This window comes from Xiphias gladius, chromosome 21 (genome assembly GCF_016859285.1).
Source record: "Xiphias gladius isolate SHS-SW01 ecotype Sanya breed wild chromosome 21, ASM1685928v1, whole genome shotgun sequence".
Lineage (NCBI taxonomy): Eukaryota > Metazoa > Chordata > Actinopteri > Istiophoriformes > Xiphiidae > Xiphias > Xiphias gladius.
The window spans coordinates 15,330,597-15,358,255 of record NC_053420.1 but is presented as its reverse complement, the minus strand read 5'-3'; the positions used below and the strand labels follow the sequence as shown (position 1 = coordinate 15,358,255).

At 39.9% G+C, this 27,659-nt stretch overlaps 1 protein-coding gene across 1 annotated transcript; it reads right to left on the bottom strand.

The window, feature by feature from the left end:
- On the bottom strand, positions 1-26,421 carry kcnb1 (potassium voltage-gated channel, Shab-related subfamily, member 1). The gene is given in 3 exon segments (XM_040115658.1): positions 1-1,926; positions 25,814-26,401; positions 26,404-26,421. Coding segments are annotated over 3 exon segments (2,532 nt in total).
- Between the last annotated feature and the right edge of the window lie 1,238 nt (positions 26,422-27,659).

Sequence of the window (27,659 nt, the reverse complement as noted above, 5' to 3'; positions counted from 1 at the left end):
TCAGAGGCTTTTATCCAAAGTATTTTGACGCCCCCTCTCAATCTTTGGTCTACGTGCCATCTCATGTCCTACGTGATTCTCGTGAGCTACGCCACGAATCCCTTCAAGGGGCAACAGACAATTCTGGCCCAACATTTTCTGGGCTGCTTCTAAATGGTTGGTGCCCCTCTGGTAATTGATGTTGATGCTGCGTTTTGGGCTTGATCCTGCCAACAGACGCTCTGAGGGACTTGCATCAGAGATGTCGCGGAGGTGCTCATCGTCATCTGTATCGGCATCAATGTATTTGCTGATGGAGGAGTCGTGGAAGGTGAAGACTGTTGGGGCCAGGGCAGTGCTCTCCGGGGACTTTGGTGGGGTCCTGCTGCTGGCAGTGGTATAGATAGAAACTTCAGGGCTTAACAGAGAGTGATCTGACAGGACTGAACTGTCTGAGAGTGGGGAAAGGCCTGACTCCCTTTCGCTGTGGCAGCCTACTTTGGGGATAAGGCTTTTTGAGGAGTTACCAGAAAAGAAGAATGTCCTCGCATTCTCTGAGCATGAGGGCTTTTTGACAGACACAGTAGTCGGCATGGGCTCACGTTCCCCAGTGGTTTGCTGGCCTGGTTTTGCACTGGCGTGCTGGGACAAAGCTGTAGCTGGACTATGGGAGAACCGGTTGCTTTCCTGAAGACCAAGGTCCATTGCTGGACTGTGGGGCAAGCGTGGATTTTCCTGGAAGTCTGTGGCACAACTGATGTAGCTGTCAATGCTGGACAAGCTTTTCATGTCCCCCACTCCGTCTCTGGTTCCTAGCACTGGTGGCCCATGATCTTGAATGGCCCCTAGCTCTATCTCATCTCTCTGTTTACCAACTCTGGAGCCTCTGTCTTTAGCATTGAGGTTGGGTTGTGACTGTGTCTTTGCCATCTGGTTGTACATCTCCTCTAGCTTCTGAACATTTAACCTCTGGGGACTGGTAGCTCGGGGCTTGTCGGGAGAACCTAAGTCCTGGGCATTGAAGGAACGGTTTGAGCTTGTCTCTGATGTAGCCCTTTTGGGCGTCCATTTCCAACGACTTGGAGAGAGGTGGTTGTCATGAGGCCTCTCACTCTTCTCTACCACCACATCCATCAGTTCTGCACTACGAGCGAATGCCTCTTTCAAGTTCATTGAGACAATGCTACCGTTTCTCTTTGCCCTCTCAAGGGCCTCTCTTCGTTTAAGTGCTTTTTCCTGCCTCTTCTGCTCCTTATAGAATTCAGAAAAGTTATTTACGATAATGGGAATAGGCAGGGCAATCACCAGTACTCCCGCTATACAGCATAACCCCCCCACAATCTTTCCCAGTAAAGTTTTGGGGTAAATATCTCCATAACCTACTGTAGTCATAGTAATAGTAGCCCACCAGAAAGAAGCAGGAATGCTTTTAAACTTTGTATCCTCCTCATCCTTCTCAGCGAAAAACACCAGACTGGAGAAGATCATGATGCCCATGGCCAGGAAAAGGATCAGCAGGCCCAGCTCATTGTAACTCCTCCTTAAGGTAAAGCCCAGAGACTGAAGACCTGTGGAGTGACGTGCCAGCTTCAGAATACGCAGGATACGCATGATCCGAAAAATCTGAACAACGCGGCGGACGTTCTGAAATTGCAGCACACTCTTGTTGGATTCTGTCAGAAAGATGGTGACATAGTATGGCAGGATGGCCAATAGGTCAATGACATTTAGAGGACCCTTAAAGAACTTCCACTTGTTGGGGGAGGAGAGGAAGCGAAGCAAGTACTCCATGGTAAACCAGGCAATACACACAGCTTCCACGTGGGCCAGTTGTGGGTTGTCTGTGGACTGGCCAAACTCATCTGTGTCCTGCAGCTCTGGAAGGGTGTTCAGAGACAAGGCAATGGTGGACAGCACAATGAAGAGGATGGAGATAATGGCCAGGATCTGAAAGACAAATTTAGGTAATATGAGTAAGGATTGTAAGATGACAGAATTACATACATTATATCAATTTAAAATATCAGATATGCACTTAAGCATACATTTCTTGTTCTGATTTAACAATTACACCCTTCAGAAAATAAAATAAGTGCAAATCCAGTATATTTTTAAGGCTTTTGATAACAGTATGAAAGGGCAAACAGTAAGCGAATTTCAATTACCTTACAGTCTAAACAACCCTTCAATAACTGCCAGACTAAGTGTGCGATTGGCTGAGAGCTAATGGATTGGATTGACTTGGACCGTTTGTTTATTCATGACTCATTTATCGGGCTTATCCGGATGAGTGAGTGTGCTTTAGCGGAAAATAATATATAGCAACCAATAAACAAAAGCAAAAGTGCACAGAATACAGTATATCTGACTTTTACTATGTCATCATTTTGACATATGCTAATTAGTATTAAATGAAAGATACAGATTAGTCTGATGTGACTGTCCATAGTTTTACAGATATTGTCAAAGTGTTGACGAAGTGAAATTTTGACCTGATGACGGCACTAGATGAAAAAGCAGGAGATCATCAAAGTTATTACAATTCATCCCGAGGGGGAAACGAACCACATCAAAACCACAAATGTGAACTTCATGTTGATACGAGAGGAAAAGTCAGGGGATTGCTGAAGTCATTGGGGTTCATATTTGGGTGACATGTACTGTATATCCGTCAAAGATTTAAAACCATCCACTAGTTGTTGACATATTAAACTAAAAGCCAAAAATGTCATACTCACAATGGCACTATTGTAAAAGTTTGGGGATAATCAAAGTCAGTGGGATTCAAAAATAAAATTTCATGGCAATCCAGCAGACAGATATTTCAGTCTACACCAAAGTCCAGGGACCAATAAATAGACAGAATGCATAGCTAAAAAGAATGCTTCTTAGATTTAGAATAAGAAAACTAACTGGCATAAAAACCTCAAGAATTATTATAGTCAAATAGACGCTAGATGATAAATGAAAACCGGTTATGAACTATAACCGTAGTTCTATGATAATGGACAGAGCCCTTGAATGGGGTCTTCAACACTTTCTTCTGCACTGAAATTAGCACGAGGTTGCTCAGATAATCAGACAAGCCCTGCAGTTTCACACAGTGCTGACCCTGCTTAGTATCCACCAATCAGTGACATGGTCAATGTTAGATGAAATAGCAGGCTTAAAAGGCCTCAGGGCTGTGATCATAGAACTCGGGTTACAAAACATTTTGTTCTAATTCACACAGGTTTCGCCCTCTAATGGTCTCTCTAGATTTAGAGGGGGGAGGCCTGTCACTGCCTGTCGCTTGCAGCTCCCCTGTTTTGACAGCATATGACATAAAAATGAACATGCAATAGTCACATGCTGTAGGAGCAGAATGTCCCCAGAATCAACTGCACCAGATCATGCCTGATTCACATCACACAGTACAGAGAACTGGGAAGTCTGTCAGAGAGCAGCACACTGTAACACACACACACACACACACACACACACACACACACACACACACACACACACACACACACACACACACACACACACACACACACACACACACACACACACACACACTACCCACCCACACTCCAACAATCATGCCAACAAGCATGTACGTGGTGGTAGACTACACTTCTTTTAGCACTTTATGACAGGTCACCTCTCAACCAGTATTCACATTGTAAACTAAAAAATCACTGCATGTGCTTTGAAGTATATTATTTTTGATCTTGTTTGATCTGAATAAATCACTACTCCTGTATATCACAATGAGAGATACCAGAGGAACTGCTCTTCACTCTATATTATCCCATCAACCATGTACAACTCAGATGAAGGATACTTGTAAGAATAACCAGACTGATTTCATGTTTATAGGGTGTATTTTGCGATGAAGAATTGATAGCACGACTGTTGAGTGCTGTAAAAGAAGAGACTCTTTGTTGAAATCCAGAAATTCATTGATGTCACATCACAGGACAAAATCATATAAAAACGTCATAAAAACATATTTCTAAAAGGTATATAAACATGAAAGCATTTTGGTTTTACAGGCCCAAGTCTTGACATCTCAGCAACCGAGATTACAGCTGAAACCCCAAGTAAGGTGAACAGAATTTTAATTTTGATCCACAGACCTGATAGGACGTCTTATTGGAACAGTTTACACTGGACGTAGTCTTGAGAACTACTGAAAAAACTACGATTAAGTCACATTACAAGTCACAACTAAGTCAATGAAAAGTGCTGACAGAGAGCTCTTTTTAAATTTGATTTTCTGTCATATAATTTGAGTAAATGGTCCATGATGATTAAATGTTGGTTCTGTTGACATTGGGAGATTTGTTAAGGTGCTATTTGGGCTGTCTATACAAATATGCAAATTCTAAATTTGTGCGGTAACTTTTCACAGTTTTATATACTTACTCGTGTAAAAATGTTCCTGTCAGACATTGGCATTCTCTGTATTCAGTCGATTGATAACAATTTTCTACAAAGGTTACAGAATCAATGTTCCTCAAACATGGGGATGAAGGGCACAAATCCAGCAGCTCTGTGTTGATCTAAGTGCTGAGGTACAATAGAATGGCTGCTGCCTGACCCGAATGATGGTGACTCATAGAGGCAACATAATCCAGCGGTGTGTATTCTGTATATTTATCATGAACATACATATGCTTTGAGAGTCTGTCTTACAATCATTTTAATGCTTCTACACAGGTATTACACAACAAAACATTACATATTATTCTGATTACTGACTAGACAACTCCATAATCCTTGCTGAATGCATCTTTGTGGGAGGCTGTAATGTAGTCAACTCAGCTAAGGTAATGTGACAGGGGAGCATCCGTTCCTTTAGTGGACCCAAGAAAGAATTACTTCATTAACTATTTGTCTTCATTTGTTATATTCACCCTGAATGACTCCAAAAAACCCTGACACAGGACCAAACAGCACAACTTAGAGGATGAGTAGGAGGCTGTAGCTGGAACACGGAGCCTATTTTGGCAATAGCCCACACGAATGAGGTTTGGATGTTATATGAAGAAATAAATCATAGAATGGTTAAAATACTTTCCCGTAAAAATGAGTACAGTTAAGCCTTAAACCACAATACAGTGTAGGTATGAGACATTCATAAGACAACCATGTGACACTGAGAAAAATTAGAATGAAATTAATTATTTTAGTGTAATTTAATCTGAATTATAAAACAGTTCAAAATAATAATTCCTTCCTCTCTTCTCTTGGTAAACTTGATCAAAACCTCATCCATGACCTGGATCTACTGGTTAAATACACAGTCAATTGTGTAAACAAACAGAGCAGAGCATGTGATGCAAGGTTTACCTATAAATCGTCCAGAGGAAATTAAGGCACAGAGGCAGAAACAGGGCAATAGCAACGGCTGTTAGGAGGTGATTGACAGCGCAGGCCCTGACAACGGCCTGATAATTTGGAGTCGACTCCCAAGAGTAAAAGTGATGGCTACCTTATCTACGACCAATCAGAGCAGGAGGACACTGTTGCCATAGCGTCACGGCAGACATGAATAATGACCCTATCTGTTTATTTTCTTCCCTCTGTGCTCCTCTCCTCCTGCCCTGGGGGAAACCTATTTGAATCAAACACTTCCAGAGCAGAGAGGTGCTGGGACTGGAGAGTGAGAGTGTAGCTGATGAGGGCAGCACAAAACTGAAGGAGGGAAGAGAAGGTGCAGTCAAGAATGGAAAATGATGACATTGAAAGAAAAAACTATTTGTACATAGTAAATAACACAGTGTATTTGTAAAAACAACCTATTAAAATTCACTCCTTGGGTACCAGACACCAAAGAATTGTAATGAGTCAGAAAAAGAAAAATACACGCTGCTAATAAATCCCAAACTAAAAGCCTTGGGAGATGGTAGGTATGGAAGAGCAGGACAAAAAAGGGCAGAGGTAATAGGATTGAGATGCTATAAAAAGGTCGCTAATGAAGGCACACTTCATGCTGCTGTGTAACATTATGATTATGAGGTCAAGTTCCACAAGGAAACCCTACACATTTCCCACTGGCCTATGTCCTTGATGCCCCTGCCTTTACACAATATGCACTCTCTCACACTGCCTTGCTTGTCTGTACCTCTTTTTTTTTCTGGATTGTTTAATGTCTTGGGGCGCTAATTATATCGAAGTATTGAACTCTAAATCTGACATAAACCTTTCGATGCACATAAAGGAGGCTGCCAACAAAAAAATGTCTAGGAAAAGGAGGGAGCTCAAGACATGACTGTAACGGCGTCAACAGACACACTTTCAGTGGACCCGGTAGCACACATAACAAAACAGATGTTAATAGTAGCCACACACAAGATTATGTCCTTGTATGTCTTGTTCCGTGTGATGAATACTCTATTTTTGTGACTAGAATATACTCTATGGACTCCAAAACTGAGAGTGACTCCCAGTGAATGCTCCTTGGTGGCCTACTCAAGGGAGGAAAAGATGAAGCGAGGGAGATATTTATATCTGAGAACAAGGCAAGAGATGGAAAGAGAGAGAGAGAGAGAGAGAGAGAGAGAGAGAGAAAGAGAGAGAGAGAGAGAGAGAGAGAGAGAGAGAGAGAGAGAGAGAGAGAGAAAGAGAGAGAGAGAGAGAGAGAGAGAGCAGAGTGACAGGAAATCACACTTTGACTCTAAACAAATCCGGATCACACTGGTTTGTGTCTCTCATGGCACATCGTCGTGTGGCTCAGCAGACACAATAGTCCACACCCCCATCCTCTATAGGACAAGGTGACACCAGCCCTCATTAGGCAGTTTGAAAAGATATCGGGGACAGAATTGGTGTGAAGAACGCCCTCAAAAAACCACCCAAAGACATACACAGCCCTGTGTCGTGTGCCGTGACATTCTCCTCTGAGCCACATATGAAAGAGAATTTATTTTACACGTGGAAGAGGCAATAAGCCTTCAGACATGACAGTCATCACACAGAGACTGTTGGCTCATACACTATACATACACCAAAGTTCTGCACTAGAAGCACCCGCACTTGGGACTTGGAGAGGGGAAAACTCATTCATTTACAATTACTCCTGTGCACCTTCTGTAGTTGTACTTGCTGTTTGCTCCACCACCAGCCCGTTCAGTTCCGCCGGCCTGGTTTTATGTTGGCTGCATCCCAGCGGCTGTGATTAATTTTCTTTGTGATACATTGGTTTTGTCAAGGCCGGGTCCATTTATCTGTCTACCTAGCATTCGTCCAACAGGGATGGAACCTTGAACTTTGGACTATTTATAGAGACTTTTTAAAAATGGGCAGTATTTATAAATCAGATGTCCACCATTAAATTAGTGGTGTGAGTGTGAGCATTAATCAAAAGGAAATTAATGGTCACTGAAGCATCAACTGATAAAGAGTATAGAGAGGAATTTATCAAACCTCTGAATCCTGTTGAACTATTTTGAAGCAACATTAATTGATATTTTTGCGACTCTACACCAAACCCTAGGGGAAATATCAGGCTTTTCAGCTGCTAAATGCATGATCATGTTCAAACGCTAGTGGTGCTGGGCAGGTAGTGTATAGTGGATTAATAAGCGTTTTTTGTTTTTGTTTTTAACTGAAAATACAACCTGCTGCAGCTGGAAACGAGGCTGATGGGTCCAGTGAGACTCGCCTGAACAGTAAACAAGACACTCAAACGCTCCGTGGTGCTGAGGGGAACTGTAGAGTAGGGTGACAATTCTCTGAGGGTTTTTCGCAGCAAGTGAGCCTCTCTCAGATCAGTCATTTTATTCATGGTTAGTATAAAAATACTGATTAGTGCAGCTTTAAAGTGATTTCTCACAACAGCCACTGTAGCCCGAGTAACAATTATGGGATAGTGGTAAATACTAAAACATAATGTAACAGTAGCATAAGTAAAAAAGAATCATAAATTAAGTAGACTGACTCAGTATTGTCATTTACACAGCAATATTTATCTGAAGTGTTTATTAGCTTACGTTAGCCACTATAAGCTACTGGTCATACCCGACCAAGTAAGGCTGTGGCAGAAAAACCCTTGGGTGTGCTGAATTCAGCCAGAATGCGATTTATTGTTTGAGTTTAAGTTTTTATTTGTAAGAGGAAAACTGGGATATTTCTTCATTCAAAAGTTTCTCATCTCACTTTAAAGGTTTCTGAACTTTTGATGATGTCGTAGTCAGCAAGGACTGAGGTTGCACTTGATCTAGTTGCTTATTTGATTAAGCCCCTCTTGGTGAGGTGTGGCTAAGGTTAGTGCTCTCACACTGTATTAAGTCTGGTGGTATCCCAAGTGACTGTTAAGGAACTCCCAGACTCCCAGTGCTCATCCCGGCACCTTATTAGAAGCAACAGGAGAAACCGACACACTGCTGTGCTCTAGCAGTGGAAGCTCCTGTTCCCGTGACTCCTAACGACATTGTCTGTTACCTCTCCCAGCCCGCACCCAGGGAAACACATCAGACCTACCTAGTAATGATAGGTAATACGCTTAAACTTCCACTTTACACTTAAACAAAGTCTTGGCAAAGGTGTGTCTGCTTTCAGGACAGTAAATCCAGGTCTTTCTTAATCACTAAGATTCTCTGACTAGCTGACTTGCTTTCCCATCATCCCCTGAGCCACATCTGAGGCCACAGGGATACCACGCTACCCTCTCCCAGCCTCGACTGCCAGCCACGGTCACCATGACAACCCCCTTGAAGCTCGACAGGAGGTGGCTACGTGGACCAGCTTGTGAAAAGCAAGTCTGACAGAGTCTCCTTCTTCTTCTCTCTGTCTCTCCCTCCCCCTACTCTCTCCTTCCTTCTATCCCTGATTTGTACCTTATTCGGAACTCACCCAGCTTCAAACCATCTGCACTGTACTAGTCTTTGTTCGGTCTCTAGGTTTTTCTCTTATTTGTGTCAGACTGTTTGCATTTCAATTGCTGTGATACCTTCTTCACACGCTTAATAGGTAATCTGTCTATGCCACTGTGGCTCAGTTTCTGAAATGGAGCCAATATGAAACATTATTTTTTTTAAAGGCAAAGAGTACTTCAAAACTGTCAGACACCCTCTTCAGGTGCAGATGTTTGCATCATATGCCACACGTTTTGCTGCGATATCACTTGATTGGATAAACAGCCATCACATAACCACACTATCGATCTTCATCTTCATCAAGATGTTATTGTCAGTGGGGATTGTATGCGAGTAATGCTGAGAGCGTTTAATAATGTGGAATAATTCACACCCCTGATTCTGAATGTAGAAGGGCTCTGCCTCTCTGCCTGTGAAAGAGATGGGGTTTCCATGGAGACGGGAGGAGACTGTGTCTTCCACATTTCCCCCAGCATGATGGCTTGAAACACACGCACATTTGCAGTGGCTCAGCTGTAGTCTCCCCGCCCTACATCACTTCTGCTTCTAACTTTGAACAGCAGATCCTCGTTTATCTTAACCTCCCACATCTTGCCAAAATGAATAGGTTTTATCTTGTGACTCTTCTAGGAAGCTACAACCAGTTTTGACCGGTAGATTCAGATTTGATGAACTATGATCATGACCTTGCCTCTCTGACGTTAAGGCTTCGGTACTTCAAAGCCTGTATGTGTCTTCTTCATTCTCCTCCTGAAGAAGGCCCAGTCCCTATAAATATTATATGATGGTTAAGAGTCATTTTCTTCATAATCTGCACATGAACTGCAAAAGACAATCTGCAAATCCCACTTGTGTGATAGATTTATGTTTTTAAGATCACTCAATTGTATTAAATTTAATGAAGCTACATTACAGTCCCTTTGACTATGCTTTAGCTCTGAGTTTATTACACACATTGGCGATAATCTGTTGGTAATTCGATTTTCATAAGATTAGATGTAGGTACGAGTATTCGAGTTATTGCCAACATTTAATACTATTTGCATGCTTCTATATGTAAATACTAGCTCTTATTTATTTCCTAATAGAACCCTGTTAAAACACTATGTAATTTGAGGTCATAGAGAAGTCTGAAACAATCCATTTTTGGGGCCTTCATCAAAACTTTCCCTAAATCATGTAGGTATTTGCATGCAAAAAGTGCACCACAACCCCATTCAACAAACCACTAATGCAGGTATGCCTGGATCATCCGTCTCATGAATGAATCCCACCTCATCTCCTCTCCCTCTCAATTATTCATGCATTTCAGACGAAGAAGAGAATCCAGACTCAGCATCTATATTTAAACTCTGGCTGGTCTATGGTGACTATATAAATAGAAACAGTATAGGGTCTAGTCTGGCGCACCATAGGAGGGTGTTTTCATCAAGAATTTTTACTGCATTTATAAGGAGGCATTTCTGGATTGAAGAAAAATCCTAGAGGCAAGACAATATGTGGAAAAACTTAACCTGTTTCTACTGTTTATTAAATGCCTAAAAAATCTCATCTTATCTCTACGGTTTTCTCCCCACTACACACAATAACTTGTCCTTAGCCGGTCACGTTGTTCAGGGATATTGCTTCTATGTCGTCTTATAATGAATGTATGATGCAGTTCACGCAGTCTTGCAGTCCATGATAGTTTATTTATTACAGAAATTGGAGAAGGTCGCTGTATACTCTGCAGACAGCAGCACAGAAGGAAAATGTAAACATGAGAGAAGCATTGATTTGAAACGCAAAGAGAGAAGGAGACAGAGAGAAACACACACATAACCCCTCTGCACACACACACACACACACACACACACACACACACACACACACACACACACACACACACACACACACACACTCCCAAACCAGTTTTTCACTGTATTAGTATTTCAGTCAAATATTTTTTTTGATATTTCCCACATTTTTGCTCTACAAAAATGTTTTGAGATTGAATACACGAATGATAACTCAAAATCTAACGAGCTGACAATATGTATCATTATAAGGATGTAGTAGTATAGATAATTAGATGCATAAACCCCATCCAGAATGTAGATCATGAGGACTAACACAATTTGTACAGTCTGCATCGGCAGTGGGCGGTGTGTACATGCAGTGCAGGGTTGCTGTGTGTTTTTGTAATGTGGTCCAACCGGAGATTGGCAGCATTAATGTGCAGCTGACAGATCTGCAGAAATTATACGATGCAATCATGCCAACATGGAGCAGAATCTCAGAGAAATGTTTCCAGCATCTTGTGGAATCCATGGCATGAAGAACTGAGGCTGTGTTGAACAAAGGGAAGCCCGACCCAGTATTAGTACGGTGTTCCTAATAAAGTGCACAGTGACTGTATTTCCGGTAACTGCCCCGGTGCCCGAGTGCCTGTTAAGACTGCAAGTATGTGGAGATTTAGCAGCACTCAATGGGACAAACTATCCGGACATCCTGTCACTCCCAGAAATACAGATATTGTAGTTCATGGTACAGTCGAGCACAGATGAACAAATAAGTCGGATTAAGCATACAGTTTTACAGTTACAATCAGATGATAGTAAAAAATGCAAATTCAGGAGCTGAGGTGAGGAATACAATTAATAAAGGAATTAAATTAAGTTATGAACTTATATTATGAAAAAAGATCTTGAATAAAAAATTTGTATTCCTCCTTTTTTTTTTTTCAAAATGACTTTAGGCCTAGTCTGAGAGTCTACTATTGGAAATGTAGGAATTGAGTTCATGCATTTGTGTAAGTTTTGAGGGGCAAGCCCAGACTGTTATAACTGCTGTTACACACACACACACAAACACACACACACAAAAACACACAGTTAGTCAACAATGTTGCTTCAACAGAAGGCAGCTGCAAGCATCGCACAAATGACAGTTGCCATGGTAATAGTGACAGTGAACTTTTACACATTTTAGTGATGGCAGTGAATGGGAGATAAAGAGAAATGGAGAGGGCACAAAAACATTGAGAAACACAGAAACAAAAACAAGACTTGGACGACCTAGACTGAAAGATTTAAATGTCACGTATTCTGTTCACAGAGCTAGAGCAAGACAAAGTAAGATTACTCATAATCCTGAACTCAAACACATGCTGACTGCAGATATTCTACTTACAAACAGTGTAACATTACACTGAGTCCACATTTCACAGTTTGTGAGAGCTCAGATCAGTGGCCATTCAGTGTCAGTGCTGTTAATCCCTCTGAGTCACATTCAGATTAACATGCAAATCCATTAAGTTTTGAAAACTGGACAGCTATAAGCATTTCATTTTTGTACTTAAAACAGCCTCTGTTGTATTGGTCCTGAAACAATTCAGTACACATCTTGACCATGATGTAACCACCAGGTCAAAGAGAATATGTGAGAACATACTTTGGCATTCCACGGGGATGGGCACAATATACATCTTGTAATTCAATGACTATATGTGCAGGAGGCTCTGACCCGTACAAATGTAAATAAATGTGCAATCGCTAAGCCCTGTCCCCCTAAATTACTGTTGCTATGCCATCAAGCTTCTATTTCCATTTTCACATGGCACTTTTACCGTGATAAAGGTGGCAGTTTTACCGCTTGAAATTCTTTGTAATTTTTGAAACAGTGGGCCTTTGATATGAAAGATGTGGCAGACAAAAGCAGCCTGTCATTTCTAGCTGACAATCATAGATTATCCGGCTTTTTTTTTTTTTTTTTTTTACAGCAAATTGTATTAGGTGTAGATAGCTAGCTGAGCTTCATGAGTTCCTAGAGTCTTAAATATGCATTTGACGGCTAGTTGCGTGATATTGAAAGACTGTGGGTAAAGCTGCATGTCCCACCCTCACCTCACTCCTCACCCACTCAGCATCCTCACAGCTGATGTTTGTTCTAGAAATAAAAGAAATGGAAATGAAGAAACAACATTGTTACTGTGCTGTAGTGTAGAGCTAGTGAGTCCTAGTATTATGACTAGGATTAGGAAAAATGTAAGAACAGACTTTTTTTTTAACCCTATTTGGCTGCTTAACTTACATACTTTGACAAGCAAGACGGAGGTTAGATTGTTGTTCATATCTTCAAACAATATGTTTTCACCTTTAAAAATTACACGGTTAAAGATTGGTTGATGTTTTTTCAACACAAAATAATGCAGTGTGAAATACTGTTTTGGAAGTACCACTTAGCTGGACATACTAACGTTTGCAGCTTATGTTAGAGCAGTAAAAGGCACTTTTAAATCCATTCCTTATATTTTTGCTTTTGTATTTGCGGTTTTCAAAAAGCCCCCAAAAAAGCCATTACAACCCTTCTCAAAGTGCTTCGGCATGTTGAGAAATCCAAAGATTGAGAGACCTGCCATGCATAGTTATGGTTGCTAAGCTATGATTGGACAATTACAGTTTGAGGGAGGGGCATAGGGAAAGGTCAATTTGAATTTAGAAGATGCATTAGTAATACTTGATGATGGTAACATAAATAAAAGAAAGGAGTATTTAAAAGTACTGCAAGTGTGATGATGTGTGTCTGCACTTGGGCTTGTGTGCTGAACCTTAAAGTAGTCCTAGGCCAGGTGAAATTGATCATCAAGGTGAAAGGCTTCTCGCTGCAGCAGTCAAGTGCTGTCTTCCCTCTTTCACAATCAGCCATTGGCTTGATGAATGCTTCTCCTTCACCTTAGTGGATTCTATTTCTGCCTCTGGCCTTCACACTTTTCACAAAGTCATTCATTCATTCACCTTTCCGTACAACCTGCACGGTGGAGTGAAATGCACCAATGGGAAAGCTGCAATAGCTACAACGCGTGGAGCAGCTTCTGAGCCTCTGAGTTCTGATTTATAGGCTGTGTTGATCTGTGCACACATATAAATGTTGAGGATTGGTTGTGGTGTGCAGGGGGTTGCATATCACAGTAATGGTGACATGGCCTCTCTACAGGACTATGGACAGCTGATGCCTTGGGGCCACTCTGCTGTAATGTGTGTGTAAGAAATGGCAAAGAAAGGAAATAAACGAATGGTAAAAAAAAAAAAAAATCCCACACACCTGCTATATCCCATGATTGACTGCGTAGCACAGATATGAAATGTCATGATATACATTAGGTCTCAGCTTATATGCTAATACTGGTTGGCTGGTAGGTGCATGGCAAAGTTTACTTGATGCAACGCACATATCCAATGCACCCTCTGTATATTTTAGCTAACAATGCCCTGTCCACTCTTCTGCTCTGCTGTGGTCCTGCTTATTTGCAAAGTCTGCTGTTACAGTGATGCGAACACTTGTTACTGCTATTGCTGCTGCTCATATCACATTTCTAAGGACCCATCTCCACCTATAGGGCAATGATTCTAAGTTTCTCTGGAGGGAAGTTAATCACTGACGCTCCCCAGCATCTGTTGCACTCAGTCTGGTGTAAGCAAATGGTGGTAAGAGAATGCACTCTGTATTCACATGAAATAAATCCATTCCACATGAACTCACTGACCGAAAAGGTTATCTTCTGATTCACTAAACAGTGTGCAGTGGAGTAAGTGGGGAATGACGTGACAAAGATCCCACGTCCGATCCATATGGATCCATCAGAATTTGCACCTTCATCAAATGGAACACCATGATATGCCTGGAGGCAATGTATTGTTTACTGAACAGGGGATTTATTCAGTATTTGTTGTAATGACTCGTACTCACACACATGGCAGATCTCGTTTATAGACTGTGGTGGCTATGAGTGTTAAGTAAAACAAATTGAAGGTGAAATGTGATCTGAGATTTTACTTTATACTTTTGAAACAAAAATTGCATAAGACTTTGGCTTTTCCTTTTTGTTTGTTCATCTGTCTCTTGTTTTGGATTGAATCCCCATACCAAAACCCTAATGGCTTAAACCCACATTAACACTGTGTCAATAAAAGCAGCCTCTCATTCATTGAAGTGAGCTCATTCTTTTGGCAGTAGGCTCTGGCATAAAAATACAGTGAACATGAACATGTTCTACATAGAATATCTTGTAGCTTGTACCCTGTAGCATTGCACAAATGTACTATTTACATCACAATTATTGAGACAGCTGAGAAAACTATTGCTGCCATGCAAATTTTCCAGAGTTGTGAAATCAAAACTCTTTCAGTTTGGATGTTTTTCTCAGGTTCCCTGCTGTTCAAACTCTTCAGTGTTGCTAAATAGGTGTCAGTGTTTTACAACACACCGAGTCATTCGTTCCTGTATTGGTCATCAACGTTGGTCATCTAGGACACATCGAAGGCTAGCACTGGTGTGGGAAAACTGACACCGAGTATCAATATTAATCACTCACTCAGAGACTTAGAAAGAATAGTTGTGAGTTTTTGAGTGAGACTGTATTTCACTGGACAGTCTGACCTCTATGTCACTCCAACTTTAAGACTAAAAGTATCATGTCTTTAATAAAACATAAACTAACCACTATGCTGCAAGGGCCCCCTTTTTACAGAGAGGAAAAAACACAAAACACATAATGCATGTAACTTCCTGCTGAGGAGACACAGGTTGGTCACTGTTGTTATTTCTTATGATACATTTTGCAGTGCAGATAATTGAGCTATTACATTAAAAAGTCTTAGATGCTTGTCAATGTTCAAATTGTTTTAGTAGTCTTTTTCAAAATGCCAAATATTTAATGACTATTTTAACTATACATGGGCTTTCTCCTACAAACAGCAGGGTTTTTGTGTCCCACAATGTCTTTGTTGCAAAACAGGTGTCTATCGTGACACCTTATGATGAGAATTAATTTAAAAGATTTGTGTTTTCAGTGCTGCGCTTTTGTATTCTGCTCTCAGAAACAAAATACTAACCAGATGCTTTTGTTTCTTTAGCCTTTGGGAATGTGGATGATTGTACCACATATGAGGCTCGTTCTTTGGAATTTAATCTGGTCCGAAGGCAACCACAAACTCAGATGGCAAACAAGCCCCATGAAAATGATTATCAGGGGTGTTTCCCAAAAACTTTTCAGGTTATTCATGTTCAACTGATTCTAACTTGTTAGGAGCTGTACAAGTTAGTCAAGAGATCATGGATGTCATGTTATTGAATCTATCAACATTTAAACCCTGTCCAATGTCCAATTTTGTGCATTTTCCATGTTTTCAAACTTTTTAAACTTACATTTAATCTCTCTGGCACTTTAGCACCTTAAATATGCTTGCATCCTTATTATCATAATAATAACCCAAAGATCCTGTGTATGAAATCTGAATAAAAACCCTGGATATTATTAACATTAAATTAGCTCATGAGCTATGTGGGCAATTAATACACTGAATGTAAAAACCAGTCAGTTCTAGTTCTATTATTATATTAAAACTACGTTGTTTTTTCATAAATACCACAATATCCCTGTGTTTAATATGCAGGTCTAAACAGCATAAACCATATTTGACCATAACAATTAACTGAAGAATTGTTTATAATTTGGAGTAGTGAAAATATTTTTAAAGGGATTGTTGCAGGTCCTATAGACCCAATCCAATGACGCATAGTGATTCCCATACCTACAAGAAACAGAAATTTGAGCAATACTACAACCTCGAATATGAAGTTCTTCCCACAGGCTAAAATGAGAGTGAAAAGAGTGAATATTCAACTATCGTCATCTGCTAGATTCTATTTTTCCCTTAGTCATAAACCTGTTTGTTCATTTTCTGTTTCTCTGGCTCAAATTCAGCCTCCATGTCTCACAGTCATTTTCTCTTTCATGTTTACAATCTCCAACTCTCAATCTCTTGATCTAGCTCTGTTTTTTTTCTCCATTACAGTCTTTGCTCCTCAGGCTTCCCTCCTCTTGGGGACAGTGATGTCTTAATGTCTTTCGCTCAGTGCTCACGTAACAGCTCAACCTCAAATTGAATGAACAAAGGAGCTGTCTAGCTTTGCAGAGGCAATGCACAATTCTTGACCACCTCCTGTGTCTCACTATTGACTTCACAAGCCCTTTCTATGGAATGACAGTGTGTTCTGTTCATCAGTGACAAATTTTAAAGATTTGAAACACATTTTTATTTTTTTTGCCTTTCTTTCCAACAGATCTGTGCAATCATTTCACTGCATGAACTTCAGGCTCGTTGCTCTGGTGACAAGAGTTATGTAATTTACAACACATTTTTGAATTTTATTCACCAAACAGACAGGACATTTCCTCTGGAATAAATTCTGCAATAGCAAATGGAGCAAAACGAACAAACTGTCTTTACTAAACCTGTTCTGCAGCAGTGAAAGGTTAGTGGCTGTGCCCCACTGCAAGCCTGAACAGCTGAGATGACACTACAAATCCTAAACTCTCGACTACAAAATAAATCACATGACTTGTAAAATACTCACACACGTGACTCAACCACTACCTTCTGCATGTTAACAGTGAATGAGCGCTAAAATATACAGCACACAACAGCTTCTGAATAGTCCCGAACTCCCTCCAAAACCTCTGTCCAACATTAACAAATAATCGATTAAATATCAATAAAACAAAAAGTGAAAAGATAGTACAATTAATTATCATAATCTTGATAATCTTCACTATGGCTTGGTCTTTCTTGGTCATATGATCAGCACATTCATGTTTCATCACGTAATATAGCCCTAACGCATCAAATGATAATTACCATTGCCAGGGTGGTTATGTAATTAACTCAGAAATTTCATTCTCCTGAAAAGAAGAAACACAGATTTTGGAGACCCTTTGACGTTCCCACTATTACTACCGTCAGCCTAAATATCCAACTATTCTACTGAGTGGTCTTGGCGGAAACATTTGTTGTGATACACGTTCATGCACCCAACAGAAAGAAACCCAATGACAATGAGAATCCCATCAACTTTCCCACATTGTTACCATCAGGCCAAACTTTTAATATTGTATAATCTGCCCCGCAGAATTCACCAGGTCACAAGAAATATGACTCGAACTAAATACTAATATTGCTCTGTGTCTGCTGCGTCTGGCAACTGTTTGCTAACATGTTCATCATATTTATATGGCGGTAATCCTTTAATTTTATGTTTCCAGCCTGGTGTGTTGTTCCCAAGTGGCCAATAAAATTAATGAATGCCAGTTTAAGGTCCTTGGATGAAGATGTCTAATCTAACAAAAATATATTTGTCTCACTTTAACCAAAGTAACAGGGCTGCCACTATGAGTATTGTCAAAAAATTCTTTTAAATTCTTCTCCCACAGAGTTAATTCAGTCTTCACTGTATGTGAGGGATGCCATCTTCTCAGATTTTTTTGGTACTCCAAAGTGTTTGGCTGTGACATTCAAATGAATTTGGCAATGAGGATGCATGATAAGGAAGGAAGCTCTCTCTCTGCATCATAAGATCATCATCATAATTGCTTAGCAGTTACACAAATCTTCAGTGTGCCACTATACATCTGGCTATGAATTATGGCCCTTTCTGGCTTACGACTTTACCGTACATATTGAAAAAAAAAAGTTTTATATATCAAAACAAGTCGAAAAATGTTGTCTTGTCAGTTTTTTCAAAAACTTTTAAGAGTCTAAAACGAGCAGCTTGGGTTCCTAGACATACCCCTCTAGCCTTCGAATATACTGGTTTTCATGATCTGTTGGTGATTTTACTGTCACAGTTCTTCATCAATATATTTTGACACATATAGTATTAATGTATGTAGTACTATTAATTACGATCATCTAAATAACGTTTTACTCTGAAAGTCAGCCTTAATTTCTTGAGGTTTTCAGTCTGTCTGAGTAGGCTAGCTGATTGTGTGTGTGTGTGTGTGTGTGTGTGTGTGTGTGTGTGTGTGTGTGTGTGTGTGTGTGTGTGTGTGTGTCTAAGAAGGGCGTTACAGAGAGAGGAAGTAGAGACAGTGAGTCATATTGAAACATTTAACTTTGTCATAAGAATCCATTACAAACTCCAAGGATGGAATTTCACTACATTAAAAAAGGCATGCTATGTGTAGGTGTGTGTGTGGCTGTGTGCATTTGCTTGTGGTCTCGATAGTGAAAACTGGTCATAGGTCAGAGCTGTTAATCAATTCCCTTAACCCTTCCCTGTCCATAAATATATCCATTAAGCACACTATAGCTAAAAAAATGAGCTGAAATATGGACTAAATAAGGTTTGAGATGTTGAGTTTATTTCAACTTTAACCTTCAGAGGTTGCAGTAGAGTTTTTAAAGCGGCATTTGAATCTGACTTCAGGGCAAGTTAGAAGACACAAAACCACACAGAGGCACTGCTGTTGACGAGGAGACAGTGTGACAGGCAGAGAGAGCAGCCGGCATGAAAGCAATCGCTGAGGCACTCAGTCACTGAGTCCACATGATCCCAGCTTATATCTCTGCACCACACAAACCCAGACAACATGGACAAACAACCTGAGAAACGCTGATATGTTATTTTCCCTTAATCCCCTATCAAGCACAAATATGTGACTTCAATATTGCATGGTCACTCTCCAGCTTCCTACTGCTTCGATACTCACTGTGTTACCGCCCTCTTTCTCTCTGGCCGTTGTAACATATCGTACTGAAAGAGTGACACAGGTATACAAAAAAGCTACATCTTGTAGATAGTTCACCGACACATACTGTAACAATGATGTTGGTTTCAACTTCAGCAATGCTACCCAAGCACCACCTCCGTAAACTTAAATGTTGGATGATGACAACTAATTTGACAAAGGGGTTGAATTATTAATTAGTGTACTCTGCAGCTTTTCTGAGGAAATGTTCTTTATACTCTTTATAAGAACATGCAGTGTTTGTGTTTTTGCCTTACATAATCATGGCCATGTTCATATCGATTCCATAGAAGATAATGTATGGTGTGGTAGATTGTGTGTGAAATGTAATATATATTTTATATACAGTATGCTATTTATACCATACACAAAACATTTTGTACAATTCCTATGTAGTTTTTATTTTGTTTCATTTTATTTGGCGATATTGTATTCTTTTTATACTTAAGGAATATTTGTTTTTGACTGATATTGTTTGATATTCTTTAAGTTGTTGGTTTCCACTTCGAACATGACTGCAGCTTAAACATGAAAGAGCACAATGGAAGCACGTTTTTATTGTGCCATCCTTTAGCACTAAACTAGCAAATACAAAGGGCACGTAGTACAAATCCTGTATACAATCTGTATGGAAGTGACCAAATTTATGTAAGTTAAAATGACCATTACCAATTTTATTTCTTACACAAATTAATTGCACAGTTTATAAGATAGTGTATGTTTGTAGTGGTGATGTTGCTCACTTCGTTGGTCAGTTGCCCCAACCAGCACGTATAGCGCAAGATATTACAGTCAATTTTCTGTAGATATTCATGAACCCCACAGGATGAATGTTATTTCATAAAGGGTGACCCCTGTCTTCTAGTGCCTTTGACCAGTTTCCACTTACACACACAAAATATTAAATATAAGACAGATTGCCATAAAATTTCTTGAGCGCATAAATGTCCTGCAGAGGATTCTCCATGAATATTCCTCTAACACCAAATTTAGGGAAAATAGGATAAATTTGTTCACAAGATATCCCATAATTGAAAAAAAAAAATTGCCAAGAAATTGGAGACAAAGCTCTGACTGATACCAAAGGGAAGTGCATCACAGTGGTCGGCCAGTGGGAGAAAAAAAGGGTCGACAAAACACAGGACTTTCACACTCGAGACTGCTGTTCGTTTCTCGCGTGTAAATGATTGTCAACGTTGTTTCTTTATCAGTGACCGCTGCACAACCTTAACAGTATGTTTATTATTGTAAACATCATGACAAAGGTCCTCTAACCTTAAGGAAGTACTTATTTTAACCCAATCCACGATTTCTGACTGTCCCACAACCTTAACTGCGTGTTTATTATTGTTACCATGACAATGAATGTCTGGTGCACCTACCGCTGCTAGGGGTCATATCTGAGGGTAAGAACAAAGGACCATGTTTTACTTGTTGAAAATAATATTCATTGGCAGTCTGCTGAGTCTTTGTTTGACAGGCAGCACAGTTTGCTGAAATGATTCATCGACAAGTTTTGGGAATTTTTGGGACATCTAGCATTTGGTGCCATTAAGGATGCTGTGAACAATCAGTTACACTGCTAGAACTGTTGGATTGCACTGTAACATGCATAACTGTGTGTCATCTGCATAGCAATGGAAAATCATGGCTTTCTGTCATCTGACTGAGTGGAAGCAAACTGAAAATAACCAGTCTCAAAACAATTTAACAAAATCAGGGCTGGATCTGCATAAGGATACTGAGATAAGACTTAATCTGTGCCTCTTTCAAAAATGAGGGCGTCTAGCCTTTTTTTAGAGATAAAAAGCAAAAAAAAAGTTGATGAAGACTGACTGAATGCGCCAACATCTGTGCAATGGTTTATAGGAATTGTGAAAATTTAATGCAAATTCACACATGTAGACATTGGGACATTGGGACATTGGGACATTGGGACATTGGGACCAATGACACATGTCCCATGTGTCATTGGTCTTTCAAGAGATAGTCAGTCTGGAAAATGCAGACTCTTGATGATCCAGACCCAACTGGGACGCAGCATTCTAGTCTTGTTTTTATATGACTTCCCATACATCATCATCCATTTGACTGGCTGTGACTTTCAGCTGTCGGAAATAGTGATAGATTCTAGTCTGGTAGCTTCATGTCTTGGATTCTGCTGCAGACTGATTTATGAGTAGGAACATAGCCAAACAGCATTAATATGTCATCTTAAGTGTGACATGAGAGGAGCATAATTGGAATTTGTTGCCTGCCATCAGATGCACAATACCCATTGACTGAGAAGGAAGTCGTAATTCTCCATTTTTGGATGCATTGAGGACAAAAATGACAGCAACATTCATGTTCTGCTTTGGTGTCCACTGTAAATTGTTTAAACCCGCGTTGATTCCATTTGTCCACTTAGCAACAAACAGAATCTTTAAAATGTTGGTGAAAACTAACTCACATTTCATTATTTACAGCTGGGTTAGGTGATTTGAGTCCTTCAGTAATGGATGTCTGAGGAGAAATATTTTGACCACTGCAACTGAAATTTCTTTCAAACATCCAAATACATTTTTAAAATAATGTTTTATTTCCAAATAAAATTGTAGAATAATTACTCAGGAGATTTATATTTACATCACTACTTTTTAAATGAATGCTTTGTATGTAAATGAGAGTGTAAAGAAGGATTATTTGCTTGTTAAATTATATGCTCAGCCTCGTAATCTTGCGATGTCTGATAGTTCTGGTTTTAGTAATAACAGAAACCATTCAAATCCAAGATGATGCTGCATAAATGCTACTGCAGGTGGAAGGGCTTTTCTTGGCGCCAATCTGACGGTTAGGTACTGCTTTGCCACCAGTCAGACACAATCTTATTTTATGGTGTCTCAAATCTGATTTGAGCGAGAGACAGACAATGCCGTGGCTTAGAAAGAATGTAAACAGATAGAGGGAAGCTTCAAATTAGGCCCGAAGTCTCCTGGAGAATAATTAATGTGACATTTCCCTGACATTTAGTTGGAGGTATGGTGGAGGAGCCTGAAGGAGGGGAGGAAGGACGCAAAGATATGAGCTAGTGAGGGGAAAGAGAAACAGGAAGGACAACAGGGCAGAAAGAACACAGGCAGCAACACTGGCTTTTTCCATGCAAATCTTGACAAATATTGCAGCTACTGCTCGCTTTGTGTTGCTCTGTATAGACATTAAAATACAGGAACTAAGTAGAAGGGTGATTACACACACACACACACACACACACACACACACACACACACACACACACACACACACACACACACACACACACACACACACACAGAAACACAAATAGACCTACTCTAATGTTCAGCACCCACTCCTTCAATGATGATAAAATTGCACTTTTGTTGCTTGGTAACCATTTGTTTTCTGCTTATCTCTACCATTCAACGTCTGTTTATGGGCTGTTACACATGCATGTCCATCAATGACCCAGGATAGGAGACCACAGCTGATGAGCTAACACCGGGATAGTCTGTGGTCAAAGATTGACCAGCCTATTAAGTTTTTTCCAGCGTATTACAAAATGACTAAGACAATACATCAACCCCTAACAATGCTTTTAGTAGTCTGGTCTGTGGTTTCACATTGCCCTTTTAGGCTAATTAGGAATTGATAACTCTGCTTCTTACAATTTCAAGGTTTCCCTTATTTCTGATACGCCTTCCTTCGCTGAAGGCTTATAATGATTCCGAACAAAGAGATGATGAACACTTTTTTTAATGGTAAGCACTGCACCCACCCATCAATGAGTGGTTATTGAGAGCTTTAGATTTGCAGGAAACATCATGCATAAGCACTTTGCTGTGTCATTATTCAAAGTGATGCACACCCATCTTGGTTAAGCACTTCAAAACTGTTCTCCAGTGATATTTTGATAAATTGCAGATAACAGGGTTCGATAATGGATACAGCAATGGATATGGTCGACTCAGAGTGGTCATATACATTTTGCAGGCGACAGCACTTTCTTATATCTAACACAATAAACATTGATGTTACATATCTTTGATTCCTACGAAGAAGACATTTCACTGACAGACTCACAGAAGTCATCTCAGTCTGTGGGGTAGCGCTGACAGATCTCAAAAATCTTCACCATAACAGTATCAGCCAGCAAAAACTGCTAATAGTTTTCTTTCCATTTCCCATTCTTGATTGCTACAAGGCATGGTGCTCCTTTTAAAACAGCGCTGGAAGAATACAGCTTTCTCTTTGATCCCTTCAATCCAACCAAGAAGAGTGTGATCAAAGGCTGCTCATGTTTAACACTGCTGCGGTCTCCCAGGTTGCAGTTGCAGGTGTGGCTCTCTGAAAGGCCGTTCTTTTTGCACCAACTAAAGGTGAGAAAAGCTGATAGAAGTCAGAAAACATGGCCTTCAGATAAGGAAATAATGTACAGGAGAGTGAGGACCTCAACGTCTAATTATGACCAAGGGCATTCATGGCTGTTACAAACAAAATGCAGAGTTAAATGCTCATTCCACCGGATACTGCATAAAATGAACACACGACCAGAGCTGCTGTGCTGTTACGTTTCTTCTCCCTAAATTCTTCTCTAATAAATTGCTTGAGCAGTATATTCTGACTGCTTTCTTAATAATAACTGACTTTATCATGAGCTAAACTCCACGACCCAACCTTCTCTGGGTTCCTACATTTCTCTCGTGCTCTACCTGTTATTCAAATATGTACAGTAATGACATGTCGCAACCATCTTTTACTGATCAAAAACTTCTCAACCACTGATTTATACAAATGATTCAAACAATTCTAAATCATTTCTGACTTGTTATTTATGTGCACAAAAATATAATTCAATATCCCAGCCTCCTGCAGAATATTTCAAATTCAATTGGCTCAGGATGAAGCAGGGTGGGGTTTAAATTTGTGTTTCATGTTGTAAGTGAGGGCAGTTAGGGGATATTGCATTGATTTAATGGTGCGTAACCAGTGCATAAGGTCTGACAAAGTGTAAGCATGTATATGTACGTGTGCATTTGAACATTAGTGTGTTTGAAGGTGTCTTTGTTTGTAAGAAAGTTCTGCAGTGAAGAACAGACATATTTTCGAAAGTGAGCTAATGATATACAGTAGCAATGGACTTTTGAAACAAGTTTGATAATAAGAGCATTACAGCTGATAAAGATAATGAAGCTTGTGTCATGTTTTAGAGATCGTTAATATAGATGCATGCACTAAGCCATTTGTCATCCAACTGTTAGGACTTTTTCTAGTTCTTGAACAACGATAATGGCAGATAATAGCACACACATCCCAGACTGATGAATCACATCCACTGGCTTTCTATCATTTCCATCCTTTACTTTGTGTTCTAACCCTGGAACAATCAAAACATAACAGCAAAAGAAAAAAAACACAGATGTTTCATGAGTGAGCCCCTTTGTGCAGATATAATTGTTCTTTAAAATGTGTGATTGAGAGGGAAGAAAAGGTAATTACCTATGGTCAGTTGCCCAAGTTAATCAAAGAGAACACTGCACACAGACATATTTATGTTATCCCTGTTAATGAAGATTAAATGGTCTAAAAACTACAAGAGGACAACATCACGTTAGTTCATTTCAAGAGATGACAACCATGCCAGCATCTCTGTGAAGTTGTACTTCAGTACAACGGTGCTTTGAGCTAAATGCTATTATTAACATGCTAACATGCTCATAATTAAAGTGCTAACATGCTGATGTGAGTAGGTGTAATGTTTTCTATACTCACCATCTTAGTTTTGCATGTTAGTATGGTAACATTTGGTGGTTCTTAGTACTAAATACAAAGTACAGCTTAGACTATGGAAAGTCGTTAGGTTTGCAGGTATTTGGTCATAAACTTGTGGTTTGGACAAATTGAAATTTTGGCCCTAGAGTTGGCGCTAGAAGAAAAGTTAATGTGTCAATGTGATTACAATTCATCTTATGTGGACCATGAAGGTCTGTACCAATTTAAATGGCAATCCATCCAACATTTTTCCAGATATCTTACTCAAAACCACAAGTGTCAACCTGAAGGTGGTGCTAAATGAAACGTCAGGGGATCAACAAAGTCAGTAGGTTTCAACCTCTTGGCTCCATGAATGTGCGTCCCAAATTTCATGGCAATCCATATAATAATTTTTGAGATATTTAAGTCTGGGCTAAAGCTGTGGATCAACTAAACGACAGACTGACAGACCCACATTGCCAATCACAGAGCCACACTGCTAAAAAAAAATGTAAACAAAGTATGTGTTAACTTGTTTCATGTGAGTGTGTCTTTGTGTATCTGTGTACAAATCATCAACACACTAGTACAGGTTTGTTCCAACCAATCACACACTCATCTCTTTCACCTAACCTCCAGTGACAATTACCTTTGCTGCAACAGACGAGCTGGGCTTTTCCAAGAGGTCCCAAAGTTTCTTTCGTTTTTCAGCACAGCAAGTGTTGTCAAATTCTTCTCCCTCTCTGTCTTTTAAATTGTCTGCCTCTCGTTTGAGCTCCTCATTCATCTGCTCCTTTTTCTGGTGGTACCTCGCCTGGCAACACGACTCCAGGTAGATCTCGTCAATGCCCCAGTAGTCGAGTTCTTGACTGAATGAAAGGGCGCACATTTCTTCCATCATGTGCAGCTTACCTGTACGGTAGAAGTTCAGAATTGACGTGAAAGCCCCAGGATGTCGGTCGAAAAAGTACTCATTCTCCTCGAGGTTGTAGTCATCACACACTTCCATCAGAGATTCATGGGTGTTGCAATCTCTTAACTTCCCCAAACGTGTTCGAGGTAGCCTATCTAACGTTCGCCACAAGACTTCATGTGGGAGACCCCCAACATTCAGCCTGACTCTGCGGAAACATGACTTGCTACGAATGATGTCCACTGGTTCAGGTGGCAGCGATGATGTTGAGTGGGAGCCAGCTTTATTTAACTCTGCCAAGGATTTCTCCATGATAACTTTGTGTTGTGGGAGCAAGCAAACATTCAGGGCTATGGACAGTTGGTCCTGTGTTCTTTCATTACGGTATCTAAAAGAATCAAAAAAACAAAAACACATAATTAGGAGTAGGCCAAAATCTCAGGGTCCACTCAGCAGTCGTCAGACTCTCAACCAATATGGTGACAATACAGAAGCTTGTAACCTGGGCCCCAGGGCAGGGGTTCCCTGCCTGGAGGTCAAGACCCCACAAGGGCCCTAAGATACATCTGAGGGGTCACAAGATGATTTCAGAAAGAAAACAAAAATATTTTTGTTACACAAACTTATTTAGATTTTTCTCTGTTGTAATTTTTGTATTTTTCATATTAAAAACTTTCATCTGTAAAGGCCTCGAAAAATCTAAATGAACCAATCCAGGAAGCAAAAATCAGTCAGTCAGTGCATGTTGTGTGGACAATCATGCTCACAGCTCATGTCCACACAAAGGCAATAAACTGTGATAAGGGGTCACAAGTAGAAATTGCTTCATTTTAAGAGGTCACAAGTCAAAAGGTTGAAAACCACTGGTTTTGAGGAGTATTTTCCAATCCTGGTCTTACCTGGTTCTCTTATGTTACTGCCTGACTAGATTGATATATTGAAAACCAGCAAGTAACTGCAGGATCCCAAGGAATAGAATTCAAAATCAGTGATTATAAAGGGCTCCACAACAGTGAAATTATGGACAAATCTTTACCGCATATTATTATTTCAGCATAGGTCACTATCAGTTACTGTTATTACATCATCTGTAGCATCATTTTATTTGAATATTTTTTTTATATTTCTCTCCTGCATTAACAATAAACATACCCTCAGGTTGAGATTTTTCAGATGACTCACACCAATTAAGGGTTCATGAGAAAAAAGTGGTTACCTGACTTAATTGTTCTGTCATTAGCAAAACAAACTACAGAGAGATACTTAATAGAGAGAGATAACTTAATATTCAAAACCAGCGAGGGAACTGCAGGATCCGGAAGACCAAAATTGAAAATCATAGTTTAAAGAATTCCAGGGAAGAGAAATAAAGGGCAGGTAAATGGTGTTATTATTATTTTAGGATACTTCACTGTTTATTACTGTTATTGCATCATTTCTTGTATTATCCTGTGTTTTCATTCTTCTGTGAATCAACAATAAACCCACCCTCATATTAGGGATCTTGAAATGACTCACAAATGTTAGGAGTTAACAATAGGACAAAAAATGGAAGCCTGAAGTAATATGGTTCTGTCTTCAG